This window comes from Rutidosis leptorrhynchoides, chromosome 5, assembly GCF_046630445.1.
Source record: "Rutidosis leptorrhynchoides isolate AG116_Rl617_1_P2 chromosome 5, CSIRO_AGI_Rlap_v1, whole genome shotgun sequence".
Lineage (NCBI taxonomy): Eukaryota > Viridiplantae > Streptophyta > Magnoliopsida > Asterales > Asteraceae > Rutidosis > Rutidosis leptorrhynchoides.
The window spans coordinates 345,024,899-345,044,864 of NC_092337.1; the positions used below are offsets into that span (position 1 = coordinate 345,024,899).

The 19,966-nt window shown below is 33.0% G+C and overlaps 2 protein-coding genes across 2 annotated transcripts; one reads left to right on the forward strand and one right to left on the reverse strand.

The window, feature by feature from the left end:
• The first annotated feature begins 2,887 nt into the window (after positions 1 to 2,887).
• On the forward strand, positions 2,888 to 4,003 carry LOC139849629 (putative F-box protein At1g47790). Its single transcript, XM_071839263.1, has one exon. It carries the CDS (start codon positions 2,888 to 2,890, stop codon positions 4,001 to 4,003), a length of 1,116 nt encoding a protein of 371 aa, XP_071695364.1.
• A 6,667-nt stretch (positions 4,004 to 10,670) lies between these two features.
• Positions 10,671 to 19,138, reverse strand: LOC139847750 (transcription factor BHLH094). The gene is made up of 6 exons (XM_071837470.1): positions 18,444 to 19,138; positions 17,923 to 18,096; positions 17,757 to 17,822; positions 11,312 to 11,380; positions 11,160 to 11,231; positions 10,671 to 11,024 (listed from the first exon to the last, which is right to left on the reverse strand). Exons 1-6 carry the CDS (start codon positions 18,741 to 18,743, stop codon positions 10,896 to 10,898), a joined length of 810 nt encoding a protein of 269 aa, XP_071693571.1. The 5' UTR covers positions 18,744 to 19,138; the 3' UTR covers positions 10,671 to 10,895.
• Positions 19,139 to 19,966: the final 828 nt, after the last annotated feature.

A 19,966-nucleotide genomic window follows, 5' to 3' on the forward strand; every position in this document is an offset into this window, starting at 1 on the left:
GTATGAAAGAAATCTTCCGCTGTGCATTTGCTTATATTAGAGACATTACTTGGAGTCATTCATGGCATATTTCAAAAGACGTTGCATCCGAGTCGTCGAGTTCATCAAGATTATTATTAAGTCAATTATAGCTAGATATATTATAAAATGGTATGCATATCGTCAACTTTCGATGTAAGGAAGTTTGTCTTTTCAAAACAAATGAAATGTTTGTAAAATGTATCATATAGAGGTCAAATACCTCGCGATGTAATCAACTATTGTGAATCGTTTATAATCAATGTGGACTTTGTCCGGATGGATTAGGATGGGTCTTCACAAAAAATCTTGATGAGATATTTTCATATAATGTTGCATATGACATCATGAATGATGATGATGATCCAGAACCAAAATCTGTCATGGAATGCCAAAATAGACATGATTGGGATCATTGGAAAGGAGCAATACGAGCTGAATTTGAATCGCTCAATAAAAGAAAAGTTTTCGGATCTATCGTTCTCACACCTAAAGATGTGAAACCTGTGGGATATAGATGGGTTTTTGTGCGAAAAAGAAATGAGAAAAATGAAGTTACAAGATATAAAGCTAGACTTGTAGCTCAAGGTTTTTCTCAAAGACCAGGAATTGATTATGAGAAAACTTATTCTCCTGTTATGGATGCAATTACTTTTAGATACTTAATCAGCCTGGCAGTTTCTAAAAATTTAGAAATGCATCTCATGGATGTTGTGACTGCTTATCTATATGGATCACTTGATAGTGATATATATATATGAAGATACCTGAAGGATTTAAGGTATCAGAAACAACCAATGCAAAACCCAAAGAAATGTACTCAATCAAGTTACAAAGGTCTTTATATGGGTTGAAACAATCGGGTCGCATGTGGTATAAACGATTAAGTGATTACTTGATAAGCAAAGGGTATACCAATAATCTTATTTGCCCATGTGTATTCATTAAGAAAACAACATTCGGATATGTGATCATAGCCGTTTATGTTGATGATCTTAACATCATAGGTACAAATAAAGAGATCCATGAAGCCATTTAACTTCTAAAGAAAGAATTTGAAATGAAAGATCTTAGAAAAACCAAGTATTGCCTTGGTTTGCAGATTGAGCATATGCCTAATGGTTTACTTGTACATCAAACAACTTATACGGGAAAGATTTTAAAACGTTTCAATATGGACAAGGCAAAACCATTAAGTACTCCTATGGTTGTTAGATCACTTAATGTTGACACTGATCCATTTCGTCCCTGTGAAGATCATGAAGATATCCTGGGACTAGAAATACCATATCTTAGTGCAATTGGAGCTCTTATGTATCTTATAAATTGTACAAGACCTGAAATTTCTTTTGCAGTTAATTTGTTGGCAATGTTCAGCTCAGCTCCTACCAAAAGACACTGGAATGGAATCAAACACATATTTCGATACCTTCGAGGAACTACTGATTTAGGATTATTTTATTCTAACGAATCAAAACAAGATTTGGTTGGTTATGCAGATGCAGGTTATTTATCGGATCCACATAAAGCTAAATCTCAAAATGGATATGTATTCCTAAATAGAGGTACTGCAATATCATGGCGTTCTCAAAAACAAACACTTGTTGCAACATCATCAAATCATGCCGAAGTGATTGCATTACATGAAGCTACTCGGGAATGTTTTTGGTTGAGATCAATGACACAACTCATTACTGATTCTTGTGGACTAGAACGCGATAAAAGCCCAACAACTATCTATGAAGATAATGCAGCTTGCATAGCACAGATGAAAGAAGGGTATATCAAAAGTGACCGAACAAAACACATACCTCCTAGATTCTTCTCATACACTCAAGATCTCATCAAGGACAACCAGATTGAAATGAGATATGATCAATCCAGCAAAAACTCTGCCGATCTTTTCACCAAAGCACTTCCAACTGCTATTTTCAGAACACAAGTTCACAATATTGGCATGAGGCATGTTCAAAAGATGTAACAGCTCAGCAATGTCTACTTGAGGGGGAGTCAACTCTATACTGCACTCTTTTTCCATTAGCTAAAGTTTTTTCCCACTGAGTTTTCTTTAGCAAGGTTTTTAATGAGGCAGTAACATGTAGTTGTTTTTTTTAATGAAACAAAATTGTCGTCCAAGGGGGAGTGTTATAAGTCATAATCATGGCCGACACATTTATTTGTTAAAGTATAATTTGGTGGATCAAAGTCACGGATATATTAATTTCCACCTAACTGCACAGTGAATTATTGTACTATAAATATGCGATCGATTGTAATCAGTATGTGTACCAATATTTACATATATACAAAGATATATTTCCTCTTCCCTCTTTAAATCATTAATAGTTTGTAGCTAAGAGTTAAGTCACTAAAGGTAGTTATAAACTCCTAAATTATAACATAAATTATAACATGCTTCATTTTTTTTTTTATTACTCGTATTATTTTAACCTCCGTTACATGTTCACTAAGTTTTGACGGCTACATATTTTTTTTTTTAATTACAAGACCACATATATCATTTTCTTAATTATAAAGACTTTTTATTGCATGATTGCCACATAGTCTTTTGGTAGCTATATACTATATTGGATATGGGATAAATCTCTATTGTATTGGATATACATAAATCTCTATTCAACATGAATATTTTAAGTAATTTAAACACTAAAAAACTCTTCTCAAATCTAAAAGCTACCTCACTTGGCGTTTTAAATAGGAGCTTTTCATCTCTCACAAACGCTTCTAAACTTTTGTAACCAAGCAAAAAAAAAAAAAAAAAAAAAAAAAAAAAAAAAAATCAGAATAAGGGATATCAATTGCAAACCCCTTTTATCATCTCAAACCCTAATTATCATCTCAATCTATAATGTCTGGTCACATACCATTCGAGATCCAAACTGAAATCGTGAAAAGGCTTCCCGTTAAATCATTGCTTCAATTCAGGTCGGTTTCAAAATCATGGAAGTCACTAATCGATACCTCAGAATTTATCACTAATTACCACTCCAGTGGCACTCATCTGCAACATCGTCTACTTGTAAGGTCTATTCAATCAAATTCTTATGATTTCGATAATGAAAAGTATGTGTCAATTGTTAACGATAATGATGATGATGATAGTTTTCCCCAAAATGCCTTAACCCTAATTGTTCCATCATCTGTTAGATTACTTGGTGAGCATCCAAAATTATTAGGTAGCTCTCAAGGTGTGTTTTGCTTTTACCAATGGCCAGAACTAAATGATACCGAAACCACCGTTGTTATTTGGAACCCTGCAATCAGAAAATCACTTGATATTGTTGTACCTAATTTCATAGTGACAAGTATTTTAGGGTTTGGGGTTTGTCCTTACACCAGTGACATTAAGCTTGTCAAGGTTACTCGTAAGTCAAGTTGGGAAGCCGAAGTTTTTACGTTAAGGTCGGGGGCTTGGAAGAGTTTGTCTAATAATATGCCTCGATATTCGGTTGAATTATGGTTCCATGTATGTGTAGGTATGTTTATCTATTGGTTGGCTAGTGATAGGACATTTGTGGATGATGAAAAGAATATAATTGTGTCATTTGATATGATCTCTGATGAATTTGCAGAAGTTTACCTCCCAGATAGTTTAGTAAAACTTCATTGCAATGATTTGGAAATATCTAGGTTAAGGACGTATTTGGTTGTGCTTGAAATGATGATGATAAATGACGATAAGTATGAACATTGCGTATGGAAAATGGATCCTGATGTTGGCAACTCATTTACAAAGTTGTTCATTATTAGGCCACCAGATTTACCATTACACTCGGTACTTGGATATAGGAAAACCGGTAAACCTATAATTGAAATTTATAATTATGATAGTAGTAATAAAAAATGTGCACTTTATTGTTTTGAACCTGATTCCGAAAACATCATGGAGATTAAGATTTGTGGATATGGATCTTCAGGCTTTGCGAATTCATACTTTGAGACGTTACTATTGCTTGATTACTGAGATTGTGGTGGATACTTTTGACATCAGTTGAAGACAATGTTGCTTACTTTTGGTATGATACATTTCATTTTTTTTTTTGTTTATGCCTGAACACATTAAAATGTCAAGTTAGGGAGATGCGTTTGTTACTCTCCTTGTTAATGCTATATCAGTTATGTATTGTTATTGTTGCCATGGAATGATTAATCGGGGTAAAACCTGGTAAAGCCATTTAAGTTTATCTCATATGTCAACATTGTAGATTCCGATTTAAACAGTATCGTTATCAGTTTTGATGTAGGGCAGAAAGCCTTGAACATGTTTTTATATAAATCAATAGAGTTGAGTAGATGACACCATCAAAGATTGTTAAATGTTAGTTGTCCCCCTGTTTGACGTCATCCTTTGGTACTGATCGCGCCATTAAAATGATTATTTGGGAGATTTTAGGAAGTCAGATTCCTGATGATGAACCGGTATAGTAGATTATGAGATGGGCAAGTGGTTTAGTGTTAAATGTATGTCCTCGTTCATAATTTACCCATTTTGTATAATCTGAGTTTGGACTTTTGAACTCTGGTTGGTTCAAGATATAAATCCTAGTTGTAATCAATCATACACAACTTAAGTGAGTTAATACCTGGAAACACTGCTTTGCTTTATTGCTAAGATTGCAGTATATATTTCAACATCAATGTGTGGAGCTAAGAACACACTACAGACATTTGGAGCATGCAAGCAGAGCGTCATTGATGCTTTTGTCATCAGTGTGATCATTCTTTATAACTTTGGATGTCAAATATCACATTTTTGGGAACATTAAGATGTTGAGTTACAAAAACATTGTGTATTAAAATGTTAATGGCTAGAATCTTCAGTTAGGTTATGCAATTTTAGTTACTTCAGCACAATTGGCGTATGAAGCAGATGCATGTTTTTTTTTTGTTAGTTCTGCACATTTGGCATATGAAGCAGATGCAATATTATTTATTTTTATTTTTAAACTCTTTTAGTTTTTCCTCGATATTTTTACTCGCTTTGAGAACTGACTAATTTCAGGAAGAATATTCACTTTTTGAGCAGCCCAGAGCTTTAAACATTCTTAAAAGTCAAGTTCTAACCTCTTAACTAATACGCTAAACACGTTAAAAACAGATGCCCCAGTGTTTTAGTGATTGCATGATTGGGCTCATTTATTCCATCAGCCTTGCTCTTTTTTTTTGGCCCACCATATATAGTATAGTCTTGGGCGTTTTCTATTTTATCTTATGCTCCATCTTTTTTATGGGATGACAAACAGATAATTTGATTAAAAATCGTTAGGTTTAATTTATATAATCTAAAAAAGAATTTAATCTATCATTATTATTGATTCGTGAGTAGGGGTGTGTCTAGTCTATACCCATTCCAAATCAGAAGATACCTGAATCGAACGACACAAATTCTTCAGATAACAAAGAAGCGAGAACCGGACCTTGCATATACGGTTTGATATGGTTCAGTTCGATCCGGTTATAGTTTCGATCCAAGCCGGTTCGGGTAAAAACCCGACTCGCATTTATGCATTTTAATATCATTAGCGGTAGTTTTCGAAATGTAGATGTAGTAAAATGATGGAGTACAAATTATATATATTGTCTTAATCACTTTCTCAGTCAAAAAAAGAAAATAACATCTAAAAAATAGGTGTAAATAAATTCACAATAACTTACATTTTTAAAAGTAAAAGAAATACCGTTAACAAATAAGTTGGTTATGCTGATCATTAAATACGGAGTACATCCTAAAAGTTATAAAGTTATTTGACAAATATAAAATATTCGGTTTGGTCCATATTTTCTTGTTTTGCTTTTTTTGAGTTTGGTCGGATCGAACCGAGACCTGAAATGCTGAAAAACTTCAGATCATGGTGTCTTGTTACGGGTAAGAGTCCATGTGGGCTAAATGGATTCATTCTTATAAGCTCCGAAATCGCAGTTTACGAGAGGTAGATAATAGTTATTCTTCAAGTTGTGTTTGGTGTAAACTGTTGAGCATAAGAAGTATCGATCCTTAGACCTTTTATCATTCATAAGCTTGGTAATGGTGAGCAAACATCGACATGGTATGATACTTGGTGCGACTATGGAAACCTAAGTGAACTTATTTCCTTTAGAGACATTACTCGAGCAGCTTTCAATGCATCATCCAAAGTGACAGTAGCGGAGACAAGGGAGGACTGAGTGTCTGAGTGGTGCTCAGCCTCCCCCAACAACCGAACTTAAGCCATTGTTATTTAGTGATTTTGTTGTAAGTTACAATAGTTTGAGAGGATTTGACATTGAAGAAACCATTTTTTATTACGAAAATTAATGGAAAGAGAAAGGGTTGAAGAAGAAGAAAGGGGACTGGTTAAATTTCCTTTTTATTTACTTTTTTTTTTTATTAAATAATTTGATGATTGATTGTTACTTTTGATTTTTTTTTTACTTCGTATTTTTTATTTATTTAAAATTACCATCTTTTACTAGAATACGGAGTACAATTCTTTTTCTCGGTTTATATATTGTTATTTCTTTGTTGAAAATATAACACTACTATTTTCATGTTATATATTGTCATTTCTTTGTTGAAAATATAATCCATGAGCCCAATATTTTGATTGTAATCTATATCATTTTGTTTCTGTTATTCAGTAACATAATGTTATATTTATTGGTACGATCATCAAAAATATGTAGTTGCGAATTCTTTTAATTTGTGTCCTACCATACGATCTGTTATATAAATAGATAAATGTTCTTTTTCATTATGGATAGCAATTGTATGACCAACCATTATGGGTATAATGGTAGATGTTCAGTAAAATATGAGAGACCCTTTTATTTTCATATTACATACATAGTAGTATAGTAGTATTCGTTTTTTACCATTCTAAAAGAGAAGCCAAGCCCCCTTAACCTTAATTTCTGGATCCGCCTCTGCAAAGTGAACAATCTGCTTTGCGCTACAGCTACATGATGAAACTAGCCGAATACCTGGTTACAAAATACCCGTTGCTCGCAAATATTTGTGTTACTTAGAGGAAGATTGTGTGTGTTGAAAACGAGTGGATGGTAGCTTGGGCAGTGGTGAATCTAGGATGAGATCGCATTGGGGTGTCAATTTATATCAAAGCTTTAATCATATTTGAAGAGTATTTTAGTGGTTGTTTACCTTAAAGAAAACATAAATCCTAAATATATATCCCGGTCCTATAGCTAAATTTAGTGGTGTCTTCAATTTGATTTGTACATAGATAAAATAAATTCCTAACTAGTGGGGTCATAGGACACCATAGGCCATAGCCAAGCATGTAGATTCGTCATTGAGCTTGGGGGAATTCTCGACTAGGAATGTTATGGAACCTTTGCGTCCACACCTCCCAAAGTAAACTGGTTTTCAGTGGTTTGGCTTCATCAAAACATTCCTCGACATGCTTCTATTGTTTGGTTAATGATTGGTGAGAAGCTAACAACGCTTGATAAATTCAAAGCTTGGGAGGTTGACTGATCACAAATTAATGAGTTTACATCCTCCTTGTGTAACTCTCAATATGTTTCTCATGATCATTTATTTATTTTTTAATTTTTTTTTTAGTGCATTTATTCGCATAAAGTTTGGATGCAAGTTAGCGGGATGAGTATTTTTTAGATTGGGGGGTCTAAGTGGCGTGAAATTATTAACCTTTTTATTCCCTATAGTGCATAGACGTATCACCCGGGTGGTCATTATGAAGCTTCCCGTATCGATTTATTTTATTCGACAAGAAAGGAATGCTCGCTTGTTAAAATGCTAGTTCGTAGTCTGGATCAACTTTTAAAAGTAATCTATGCTTTGGTTCATCTGAAGTTGACGTCTCAATTTACTCGTGTAAGGGATCATGAAATAAAAAATACGAGACAAGCACATTTTTATGATTGGAGTAACTTTCATACCTTAAACTATTATTAGTTGCAAGTTTTTCTACGTATATAATATTTTTCTCCAAGTATCGTAATTTATTTAAATGTATTATAGTTTTCAAGTATTGTATTATACTTTTTAACTACTTTAAACCTTCTTGATGTATATGTTTGAGTACTATCTTGTTTAGTCAAGTATTATAGACTTGTGTTTTATTTAGTTATCGCATTGAATTTAATTAATTGATTAATTATATGTATATGTATATATGTATTATTCTCCACAAAATCACGACAGGCTCGGTTTTAGATAGCGTCTCGAGTTGGCTTGGTTAGCTTTGTTTTTTATCTTCAAGCCTTTTCGTGGTGGCCTTGTATTCTCTTATCTCTGTTTTGGAGATTGTTCTATATAAAGTTTTTGTTTTTTTTGCCAAATATATATATATATATATATATATATATATATATATATATATATATATATATATATATATATATATATATAGGATCAAGAGGGAAGTAACCATTCGGGGGGAAGCGGGGGGAAGCAAAAACTTTTTTTTTTCGTTTTTTGAAAAAACTTTGTTCACGAACATTATAGATGAGATGAAAATATGAACATTTAGTAGAGACACTTTGTCTCAAATGTTTTTATTTTGGCGGAAAAACGCTCGAAGAAGTAATATATAACAATTATCGTGTTTTTCGAGCGTATTTTGAGGTTTTAGCTATTGGGGTTTAGATACTAGGGTTTAGATATTAGGGTTTATAGGGTTAAGATATTAGGGTTTAGAAATTTAGGGTTTAGGGTTTAGATTTAGGGTTTAGATTTAGGGTTTAGATTGAGTTTTTAACACGAACGGTTTAGAGTTTAGGGTTTAGGGTTTAGGGTTTGGTGTTTTGAGTTTATGGAATAAACCCAAAACACCAAACCCTAAACCCTAAACCCTAAACCCTAAACTCTAAATCGGGCTAAATTTTACTTCACAAAACATGAAGAAAAAAAACGTTCATATTCTTCACGAATAATATTATCTTGAATGTTATTTTTGTCGATCGTTTTCCCGCCTAAATAATAACATTCATCACGAAGTGTCTCTTCTAAATGTTCATATTTTCGTGTGATCTTGATGCCGGAAAAAAAAAATTTCAAAAAAAACGAAAAAAAAAAATTTGTTTCCCCCGCTTCCCCCCGATTAGTTACTTCCCCATTGATCCTGCCCATATATATATATATATATATATATATATATATATATATATATATATATATATATATATATATATATATATATATATAATAACAACCTTTCACAAGTCGCAACTCTTCTACTAGTGTAGGCGATTTACATACATATAAATTTTACACCGAACCTAAACTAAATCATGAAGTTATTTATTTTACTCGAATTTAATCTCATTTAATATTTGGTTAAATTACACCAAAATGGACAACCCTACCATTTTACACTACTCGTCGTCTAATGCGATCGATAGGTAGAAGGCACATTGAATAAGAGCAGCAACACGTCAATTATATGGAGTAAATTGCATTTAAATCTTTTAATCTCTGTTTTCATAAAAGATGCAACAACTTCTTACAACTGTAACAACACTGAATTTTTTGATAAGATCTACAATTTTGGTTAATTTGTTCAACAATTATTTCAAGATGCATTCACTTGCTACCTAATTTAAAACTGTACTTAATTAGGTGTCGAAGAGTTAGGTATAAGAATTAAGAATAAGACGAAATGAAGAAAACGAATAGACAGGTTGATAATTACCAAATAACTAAGTTCGCGAAAGTTTTTATGCATCTACGAATAACGTTAGAGAACTTAACTTTGTGAAGAACTATCTAGATCAATAATCAGCTCATTATTTGCATACAAAATGGGTAAACAGAGTACATTTAGACGCATGCAGTCAAATCGAGTTATCTCAATCATTTCCGACTCTTTCTCTAGCTACCCAAAATACGACATTAGTTATTAGTTAGATTTCAAACATGAGACCTCTTGTGATCGTATCCTAGTCTAACTACTAGACTATCTTGAATTAATTTAAAGTTTTTCATGTTCAAGGTCACATATTTTTATTCTTGTTCAGGCGTACACAATCACCACCAGTTTGTAAATCTCATTTTATCTCGGCGAGATCTCGTCTTTGGAAGGCTGCCGAGACGATTTGTCCATCTCGCTACTATTTCTCGGTCAACATGTAAAATCTCGGTCAACGCCACGATTTCTCGGATGTTCTCGCTCATTTCTTGAATTTTCTCGTACAATGTTGCGATTTCTCGCTCATTTCTCAAAATTTCTTGTAAAATCTCGTAAAAATGTATATAAATATACATATAAATAGTATTAACAAAAACTAAAAAGTCAACGCAAATCAACATCCGAAATCTCTCGAGATGTCCAAATCTCTCCAAAAATGTTCAAACGAGACCCCTAGATACGAATTCTCCAACCTTACTCACCACCGAACCTTTCCTCATTGTTTGTAAAGACTAGTTGTTAAATAAATGCTATTAAAATCAAAGTACCAAGCTGTTAAAATTATGCTGTTGGATCTATAAAAATGCACAGTACAATAGTGATAGTACAAAATAATATGCTTGACAAACAGAGATTATAGGAGTATAATGGATTGAACTTTATTTATCCTGTCTTCTTGGTACACAAGTAGTTCTATCAATACAATTATGCTTCTGTTTTTAATAAACAGTGGACAAATAATTTTTATCAAGATGTTTGCAAGTAATTAAAATGACACATACTCTACGAGATGTATGAATAAGGATATAAGCACATACATACGTGTATGTTCGTATTGTAACACAAACATATGGAGATATAATTTCAAGACAGTAACCATTTCTCTTTCTTGTAGTCGATAAATCATTCGCTCCATGTAATTATCAGAGTTTGCGCATTTCATGAGATCTTTTATAACAAGAAACTTATTGCCATTGAATTGTAATATCATGTTGTTCTTTCAAAGCTACCACCAATTTGCATGTGCAACCATTCTGGTGATGATCCCCTACTGAATTCCCTTGGTTGTTGAGAACCAAACGGCATACTAGCCATGTCAAATTGTTGTTGACCAAACTGAGACACGAGCATTGACTTATTAAGCAGATATAAAGTACAACAAACATGATTAAGAGAAGTACATTAGTATGTAAAACCTAAAATTAGTCTACTTTTTTATTATTATTATTATACACAACAATCTGTACTTACATCTTTTGAAGGATACCCTTGGGGACTTGGTTGAGATCTTGAAGTGACAGCTTCAAGCTTCATTGATAAAAACTGAAATACTCAATTTAGACAGTGTTATATTCATGGTAATGTCAATATGGAAAACTAAAATACGATAAAAAAGTAATTACCTCGACCTGTTGCTGTAGTGATTGGATGTAATTAATTATCTCATCTAGAACGAGTGCCTTTCCAATAACCTGATATTACATAACTGATACTTTTACATTTTTATTTTTTTTTTATTTTCGGGAAATTTCTAAATGGATATATAGAGAACTTTCTAAACGGATCAATTTTTAACTCAAAAACATAATTTTCCCTTCATGCCATTCAATAAAAATTTAATAAATTTGCCAGTGGAACTCTTAATAATGGATGTCTGTTATGTAACAGCCTGGAGGGTATATGTATACTTATGTTTGTTCTAATTTTAGGTTGGTTGAGAAGATTTTGGCAACAGAGAAACTTGACCTAAAAAATAAAACCACTTGAACAAGATAGATCACATGTGACATCCATATCTTGTCAGCATGCACTTTATGGGTCAAAAACTTGTACAAAAACTTGTACTCTGTTATAATTCAGTAGGCTTATAACTACCTTTAGTGGTTTGATTCTTGATGTTATAATTCAGTAGGCTTATAACTACCTTTAGTGATTTGATTCTTGATTTAGAATACTAATAATGAAGTGTAAGAACAAAGATGATAATGGAGAGAAAGAAAGAAACACTTTGTAAGTGTGAGAAATGGTGCAAGTTTAATGCTTGCATTCATGAGTATTTATAGCCTAAAATCTCAATATAAAAATACATACTTTGTGTACCAAAATTGACTATATGTATACACCAAAATTGACTATCCATATCTATATTGTTATTATTATTATAACACTCCCCCTTGGATAGCAATTTTATTTTGTTGAAGATCAACTATAAATTACTGCCTCGTTAAAAACCTTGCTAAAGAAAACCCAGTGGGAAAAAACTTTAGCTAAGGGAAAAAGAGTGCAGCATGGAGTTGACTCCCCCTCAAGTAGACATCGCTTCAGCTGTTACATCTTTTGAACATGTCTCATGCCAATGTTATGAACGTGTGTTCTGAAAATAGCAGTTGGAAGTGCTTTCGTGAAAAGATCAGCAGAGTTTTTGCTAGATTGCACATATCTCATTTCAATCTGGTTGTCCTTAATGAGATTTTGAGTGTATGAGAAGAATCTAGGTGGTATGTGTTTTGTTCGGTCACTTTTGATATACCCTTCTTTCATCTGTGCTATGCAAGCTGCATTTATCTTCATAGATAGTTGTTGGACTTTTATCGCGTTCTAGTCCACAAGAATCAGTAATGAGTTGTGTCATTGATCTCAACCAAAAACATTCTCGAGTAGCTTCATGTAATGCAATCACTTCGGCATGATTTGACGATGTAGCAACAAGTGTTTGTTTTTGAGAACGCCATGATATTGCAGTACCTCCATTTAGGAATACATATCCAGTTTGAGATTTAGCTTTATGTGGATCAGATAAATAACCTGCATCTGCATAACCAACCAAATCTTGTTTTGATTCGTTAGAATAAAATAATCCTAAATCAGTAGTTCCTCGAAGGTATCGAAATATGTGTTTGATCCCATTCCAGTGTCTTTTGGTAGGAGCAGAGCTGAACCTTGCCAACAAATTAACTGCAAAAGAAATGTCAGGTCTTGTACAATTTGTAAGATACATAAGAGCTCCAATTGCACTAAGATATGGTACTTCTGGTCCAAGAATGTCTTCTTGATCTTCACATGGACGAAATGGATCAGCTTCAACATTGAGTGATCTAACAACCATAGGAGTACTTAATGGTTTTGCCTTGTCCATATTGAAACGTTTCAAAATCTTTTCAGTATATGTTGTTTGATGTACAAGTAAACCATTAGGCATATGCTCAATTTGTAAACCAAGGCAATACTTGGTTTTTCCGAGATCTTTCATTTCAAATTCTTTCTTTAGAAGTTGAATGGCTTCATGGATCTCTTTATTTGTACCTATGATGTTAAGATCATCAACATAAACAGCTATGATCACATATCCGGATGTTGTTTTCTTAATGAAAACACAAGGGCAAGTAAGATTATTTGTATACCCTTTGCTTATCAAGTAATCACTTAATCGGTTATACCACATACGTCCCGATTGTTTTAACCCATATAAAGATCTTTGTAATTTAATCGAATACATTTCTTTGGGTTTTGCATTTGATGCTTCTGGTACCTTAAATCCTTCAGGTATCTTCATATATATATCACTATCAAGTGATCCATATAGATAAGCAGTCACAACATCCATGAGATGCATTTCTAAATTTTTAGAAACTGCCAGACTGATTAAGTACCTAAAAGTAATTGCATCCATAACAGGAGAATAAGTTTCTTCATAATCAATTCCCGGTCTTTGAGAAAAACCTTGAGCTACAAGTCTAGCTTTATACCTTGTAACTTCATTTTTCTCATTTCTTTTTCGGACAAAAATCCATCTGTATCCTACAGGTTTCACATCTTTAGGAGTGAGAATGATGGATCCGAAAACTTTTCTTTTATTGAGTGATTCTAATTCAGCTCGTATTGCTTCTTTCCATTGAGCCCAATCATGTCTATTTTGACATTCAACCATAGATGTTGGTTCTGGATCATCATCATTATTCATGATGTCATATGCAACATTAAATGAAAATTTCTCATCAAGATTTTTCATTTCATTTCGGTTCCATAATGTTTTTGAATATGCATAATTGATTGCAATTTCTGTATTGACATCATCAATCTCCTCTGCAGTAGGAGTACTGATTTGTGGTTCTTCTTGAACACTTTCTTTTACTTCATTATCAGCTGATTTTCTTTTTCGAGGATTTTTATCCTTTGAACCGATTGGTCTTCCACGTTTCTGACGTGGCAAAGATTCATGAGTGACGTTATTGCCAGCTTTTGGAATTTCAATTCGAGCTGGAGTATTTACTGCTGGTATATATGATTTTGTCACCGTTTTTGTATCTGTAAATGCATCAGGCAATTGATTTGCAAGTTCTTGTATATGCATTATCTTTTGAACTTCTGTCTCGCATTCTTTTGTGCGAGGATCAAGATACTTTAATTGAGGTTCACACCATGAAACATCATTTTCTTTATTTTTCATTTCTCCCCCTAATCTAGGGAACAATGTTTCATTAAAATGACAATCAGCAAAACGTGCTGTAAAAACGTCACCTGTCATAGGTTCAATATACCTTAATATTGAAGATGTTTCATATCCAACATATATTCCCAACCTCCTTTGAGGACCCATTTTTGTACGTTGTGGTGTCGCAATTGGAACATACACTGCACAACCAAATGTTCTAAGATGGGAAATATTTGGCTCTTGACCAAAAGCAAGTTGTAGGGGGGAATATTTATGACTTGCACTTGGTCTGATGCGAATCAATGCAGCAGCATGTAAAATTGCATGACCCCATATAGATACAGGGAGTTTTGTTCTCATTATCAATGGTCTAGCGATTAACTGTAAACGTTTAATCAATGACTCGGCTAAACCATTTTGTGTATGCACATGAGCAACAGAATGTTCAACAACAATTCCTATAGACATGCAATAGTCATTAAATGCTTGAGATGTAAATTCACCAGCATTATCAAGTCTCACCCTTTTAATGGTGTAATCAGGAAAATGAGCTCTCAATTTAATAATTTGGGCAAGAAATTTTGCAAATGCCACATTACGGCTTGATAACAGACAAACATGAGACCATCTGCTAGATGCGTCTATTAGAACCATGAAATATCTAAATGGTCCACATGGTGGATGAATTGGTCCACATATATCACCTTGAATTCTTTCAAGAAACATTGGTGATTCTTTCTCAACCTTAAGTGGTGAGGGTCTAGTTATCAATTTTCCAAGAGAGCAAGATGTACATGGAACCATTGTATCATGATGGATTTTTCTATCCTTTAGTGGATGTCCATGAGTACATTCAATAATCCTTTTCATCATTGTTGATCCTGGATGGCCTAATCTGTTATGCCATAAACTGAATACACCAGGATCAATATATTTTTCGTTAACTACCATATGTATTTCTGGTACATTTATATGTGTATAATGTAATCCAGAACTAAGTCTTGGCAGTTTTTCAACCACATGACTCTTGTCAGTGATACTTAAATATTTCTCATTTTCTGTTGTCACTGACTGATAATCATACCCGTTAAGGTATATGTCGGAGAAACTCAATAAATTTCTGCTTGACTTGGGAGAAAATAAGGCATCATTTATTAAAAATTTTGTACCATTTGGTAGTATGAAATTTGCCTTTCCTATCCCTTTTATCAAGTTAGCAGGTCCTGATATTGTATGTATAGTTCCTTCCGTTGGTTTTAGATCAATAAAATATTTCTCGGATTTAAGTATAGTGTGTGTAGTTCCACTGTCTGCTATACAGAGATCTCCACCACTTGATTGATGTTGTATTCCAGCAAAATTCATATTGAACTTCATATATAAGAAATAAATAGTGAGTACATTAATATTACACAATATTTTAAACGCAAATAGATAGTACTGAAACATTTAGCAAACATAATGACAAAGACAGACGATATTAAATCGTTTATTTTTCAAAAGACACACAACTTAAACATTCAAGAAATCTTCATATAAATCAGATGGTTTCTCAGTGACTGTTGGATCAATATTATCCACAAAATTTACTTCCTTTTCTTTACCTTTCAGCGAATCCTGATACATCTTAACAAGATGTTTAGATGTTCGGCAAGTATTAGCCCAGTGGCCCATTCTACCACATCTGTAGCAAGATTCTTCAGAATTTTTAGAAGAATTTTCTTCAACATCTTGTTTAATGGGCTTGTTTTGTGGTTGATATTTATATTTTCGTGGATTACTATTTCTTTGACCACCACGACCACGACCACGTCCACGCCCATTACCATTACCATAAGGATGGTTTCTACCATAGTTATGGCTTTTGGCATGATGATGGTGATGGTTATTATAACCACGACCTTGCCCGCGTCCTTGTCCCTGTTTATAATTATTTGCAGTATTTGCTTCAGGGATTGCAAGTGTACCAGTAGGACGGGATTGCTGATTTTTCATTAATAGCTCATCATTTTGCTCTGCAACTAAGAGATATGAATTAAGTTCAGGATATGTTTTGAACTTTAGCATTCTCAAATTTCTTTGCACTGTGATGTTTGCAGCATTCATTGTGGAGAAAGTTTTCTCCATCATGTCTGCATCACTAATTTCATGTCCACAGAATTTAAGTTGTGAACATGTATTATACAGAGCTGAGCTGTATTCATTTACTTTCTTAAAGTCTTGGAACCTTAATGTTCTCCATTGTTCCATTGCAGCTGGAAGTAAAATTTCTCTTTGATTATTGAATCTGCTTTTGAGACCTTCCCATAAAACATGGGGATCTTCTACAGTCACATAATTATTTTGTAAGCATTCATCAATATGTTGATGAATAAAGCAACATGCCGTAGCTTGTTCTTTTTCAGAACAAGTGTTGTTTTCATTTATGGTTTCAAGAATGCCCATTGATTTAAGATGCATTTTTACTTTTATAACCCATGGCATGTAGTTGTTTCCAGTTGATTCTAAAGGAGTAAATTTAAGCTTTTCCAGATTCGACATTTTCTATTATCAAAAATTAAAACAAACATCATGATAAATTAGAGTCAATTTATATTCATAAGTATATAAACATTAAACATAAATTTAATATAACATAAATGATAAGTAGGTGACAGTGTCGACCATGTGTAAGCAATCATAAATAAATGTTATATAACAAAAATATAAATATTAGTAAACATAAATGAAAATTTGGCGACAGTGTCGACCATATATTTTTTCAGGTGGTATAACCGACCTATATCATTCTGGTGGTATAACCGACCATATATCATTTTGGTGGTATAACCGACCATATATCATTTTGGTGGTATAACCGACCATATATCATTTTGGTGGCAGAGCCAACCATATTTAGTATTAAGATTATCGTGCTGATAACGTGTTATAATTCAGTAGGCTTATAACTACCTTTAGTGGTTTGATTCTTGATGTTATAATTCAGTAGGCTTATAACTACCTTTAGTGATTTGATTCTTGATTTAGAATACTAATAATGAAGTGTAAGAACAAAGATGATAATGGAGAGAAAGAAAGAAACACTTTGTAAGTGTGAGAAATGGTGAAAGTTTAATGCTTGCATTCATGAGTATTTATAGCCTAAAATCTCAATATAAAAATACATACTTTGTGTACCAAAATTGACTATATGTATACACCAAAATTGACTATCCATATCTATATTGTTATTATTATTATAACATACTCTATATATTTGGACTAAAATCTGGTTTATCTCATCCAACATCATCAAACAAAATTTTTTTACATCAAATAATGGAATCAATATATTCAAAAATGAAATATTACTAGTAACTGATATAATTTGATTTAAGATACTATATAGGATGAACAAGAAATACCATAAATCACACCTTATTACAGCCGGGGACCAAATCTTGAAGAATTTTCATCCTTTCACTAATCTTCTCTCTTCTAGCCTATCCACCAAATATATAAAAAAATTCAACAAAAAGTGACCTACACAAGAAACTTTATCGAAGAGATAGTATTCAATTAGGCAACTGAAAATCAAAATACCCTTTCTGCTAGACTGTGGCTATCAGTGGCTTGACCTCTTCGTGCTCGAACATGAATGTAATCTTGTTTAGACGGTTCAATTGGTTTTACACTGTTTTCCCCTTTCTTTCCAGAACTTTCTGAATTTTCATTATCAAGTACTAAACTCTTCAAACGTTTACCATCACTATCAAGCTGATTAAATTTCCACAAATTCATGATTAGTTGATTAATAATACTAATACAATTACTAATTATAGAAAGGAATAAGCATCATATCAATACTGATTCAAAGTACAGTAGAAAATGACCTGCAACTGTTTCTATAGATGAAATTTAATTGAATACAAACAGAAAAAGTTGGTAGACTAAATCATTTTGGATCCAGAACATAAAACAATTAACCTTTTATTCACCATATATAATTCGATACAAACAATATCACATCACATAATTAATATTAATATTAATAATTAATAATTAATAATACTACGTAATAATTATAATTAATAATACTAAAAAGAAATTAATGAAATGATTACCGTGCTATTGCCATATTCATCACGTCGTTTTTTAATACTATTATTAGGTCTTTGATCGATAGCCATTGGATCATGATCATCAACGGCCACATGATGCTCTCTATTATTTTTATCATCAAACACACCACTACTATCATTATTAACACCTAACTGTGTCATACTAAACGACGCCGCATTGCTTCCACTACTCCCGGCGGCTAAATTAATCGGAAATGGCCAGATCTCAGCCAAATTACACAACGATGAGCCTGTATTACCTGACCTAAAACCACCTCCGTTCATCATCACCGGCGGATCCATACAACAATTAACAATTAATTAGGAGATTCAATTAAACATTAAACAGCTCGAAACCCTAGGTTGCTTCAGCTAGAGTTTAAGTCGTGTCTGCCAAATCAGCTTCTTCGTTAATTTAAGATATAGAGAGATACAGTGTGTGTATTGATATGGATATTAGATTTGGATATAGATAGATACAGAGGATGGAGGGAAGATGTGAATAAGTAAGGATAATAATAATAAAATAAATAAATAAAAATGAATAGAAAGAAAAAGAAAAAAGCTGCGTGTGGATCTCCTGTGAGAGTGGAGGGTTGTTGGGTGCGTAGTGTACCGAGAGTATGTGTAGGTTAGCAAAGGACCTTGGGAGCTCAAAAGAAGTGACTTCTGAGTAAGGATTCTCGGAGTGTCAAGCGTTTTCTTGTCGACCGCCTTTTTAAATGCTCACAATAGCCATTTTTATTTTATTTTATTAAATAAGTATAAGGCTACATTCTCGAGTTTTTAGAGTACAAACTAATAAAAAGCAATTCTCGAGTTTTTTTTTAAGGAAGGAAAAGAATGGAGAGTAGTGGAGAGTAGGGGTGTTCATCGGTTCGATTTTCGGTTTGTTTGATTCGGTGTATTCGGTTTTGAATTTTTTTTAGGCAAAACCGAACCGAAAACCGAATTCAAAGTTAAAACCGAACCGAACCAAACCGAAAACCGAATTCAAATTCGGATTCGGTTCGGTTTTCGGTTAAAACCGAATATTATGAAAAAACTGAGAACTTTGGTAGTTTAATTGTGGCGTTACTGATGTCTTAGTTATTTATATCCTACAACACTGACGTATTATTAAATTATCAAGAATTCGATGATTTATTAATATTTATAGCTTAATTATGACGTTTACTGCTTCTGTTGTTAAGAATAAGAACATAATAATTTAAGTAATATAATTATAATGTGAGCTACCAAATCTTCATATGGGTGAGAATATATTTTATTGATTTGATCCCAAATTATAATGACACTAAAACATAAATATACAAATTAAATATATAAAAATTTTGAATTCGGTTTTGAAATCGGTTTTCGGTTAAACCGAATTCAGAATTTTCAAAACCGAAAACCGAATTCAAATTCGGTTTCGGTTTGACGCGATCCGAAAACCGTTTATCAAATTCGGTTTGGTTTTTTCCGGTTTGGTTTCCGTTTGGTTTTCGGGTTCCACGGTTTCAAACCAAATACTGACCACCCCT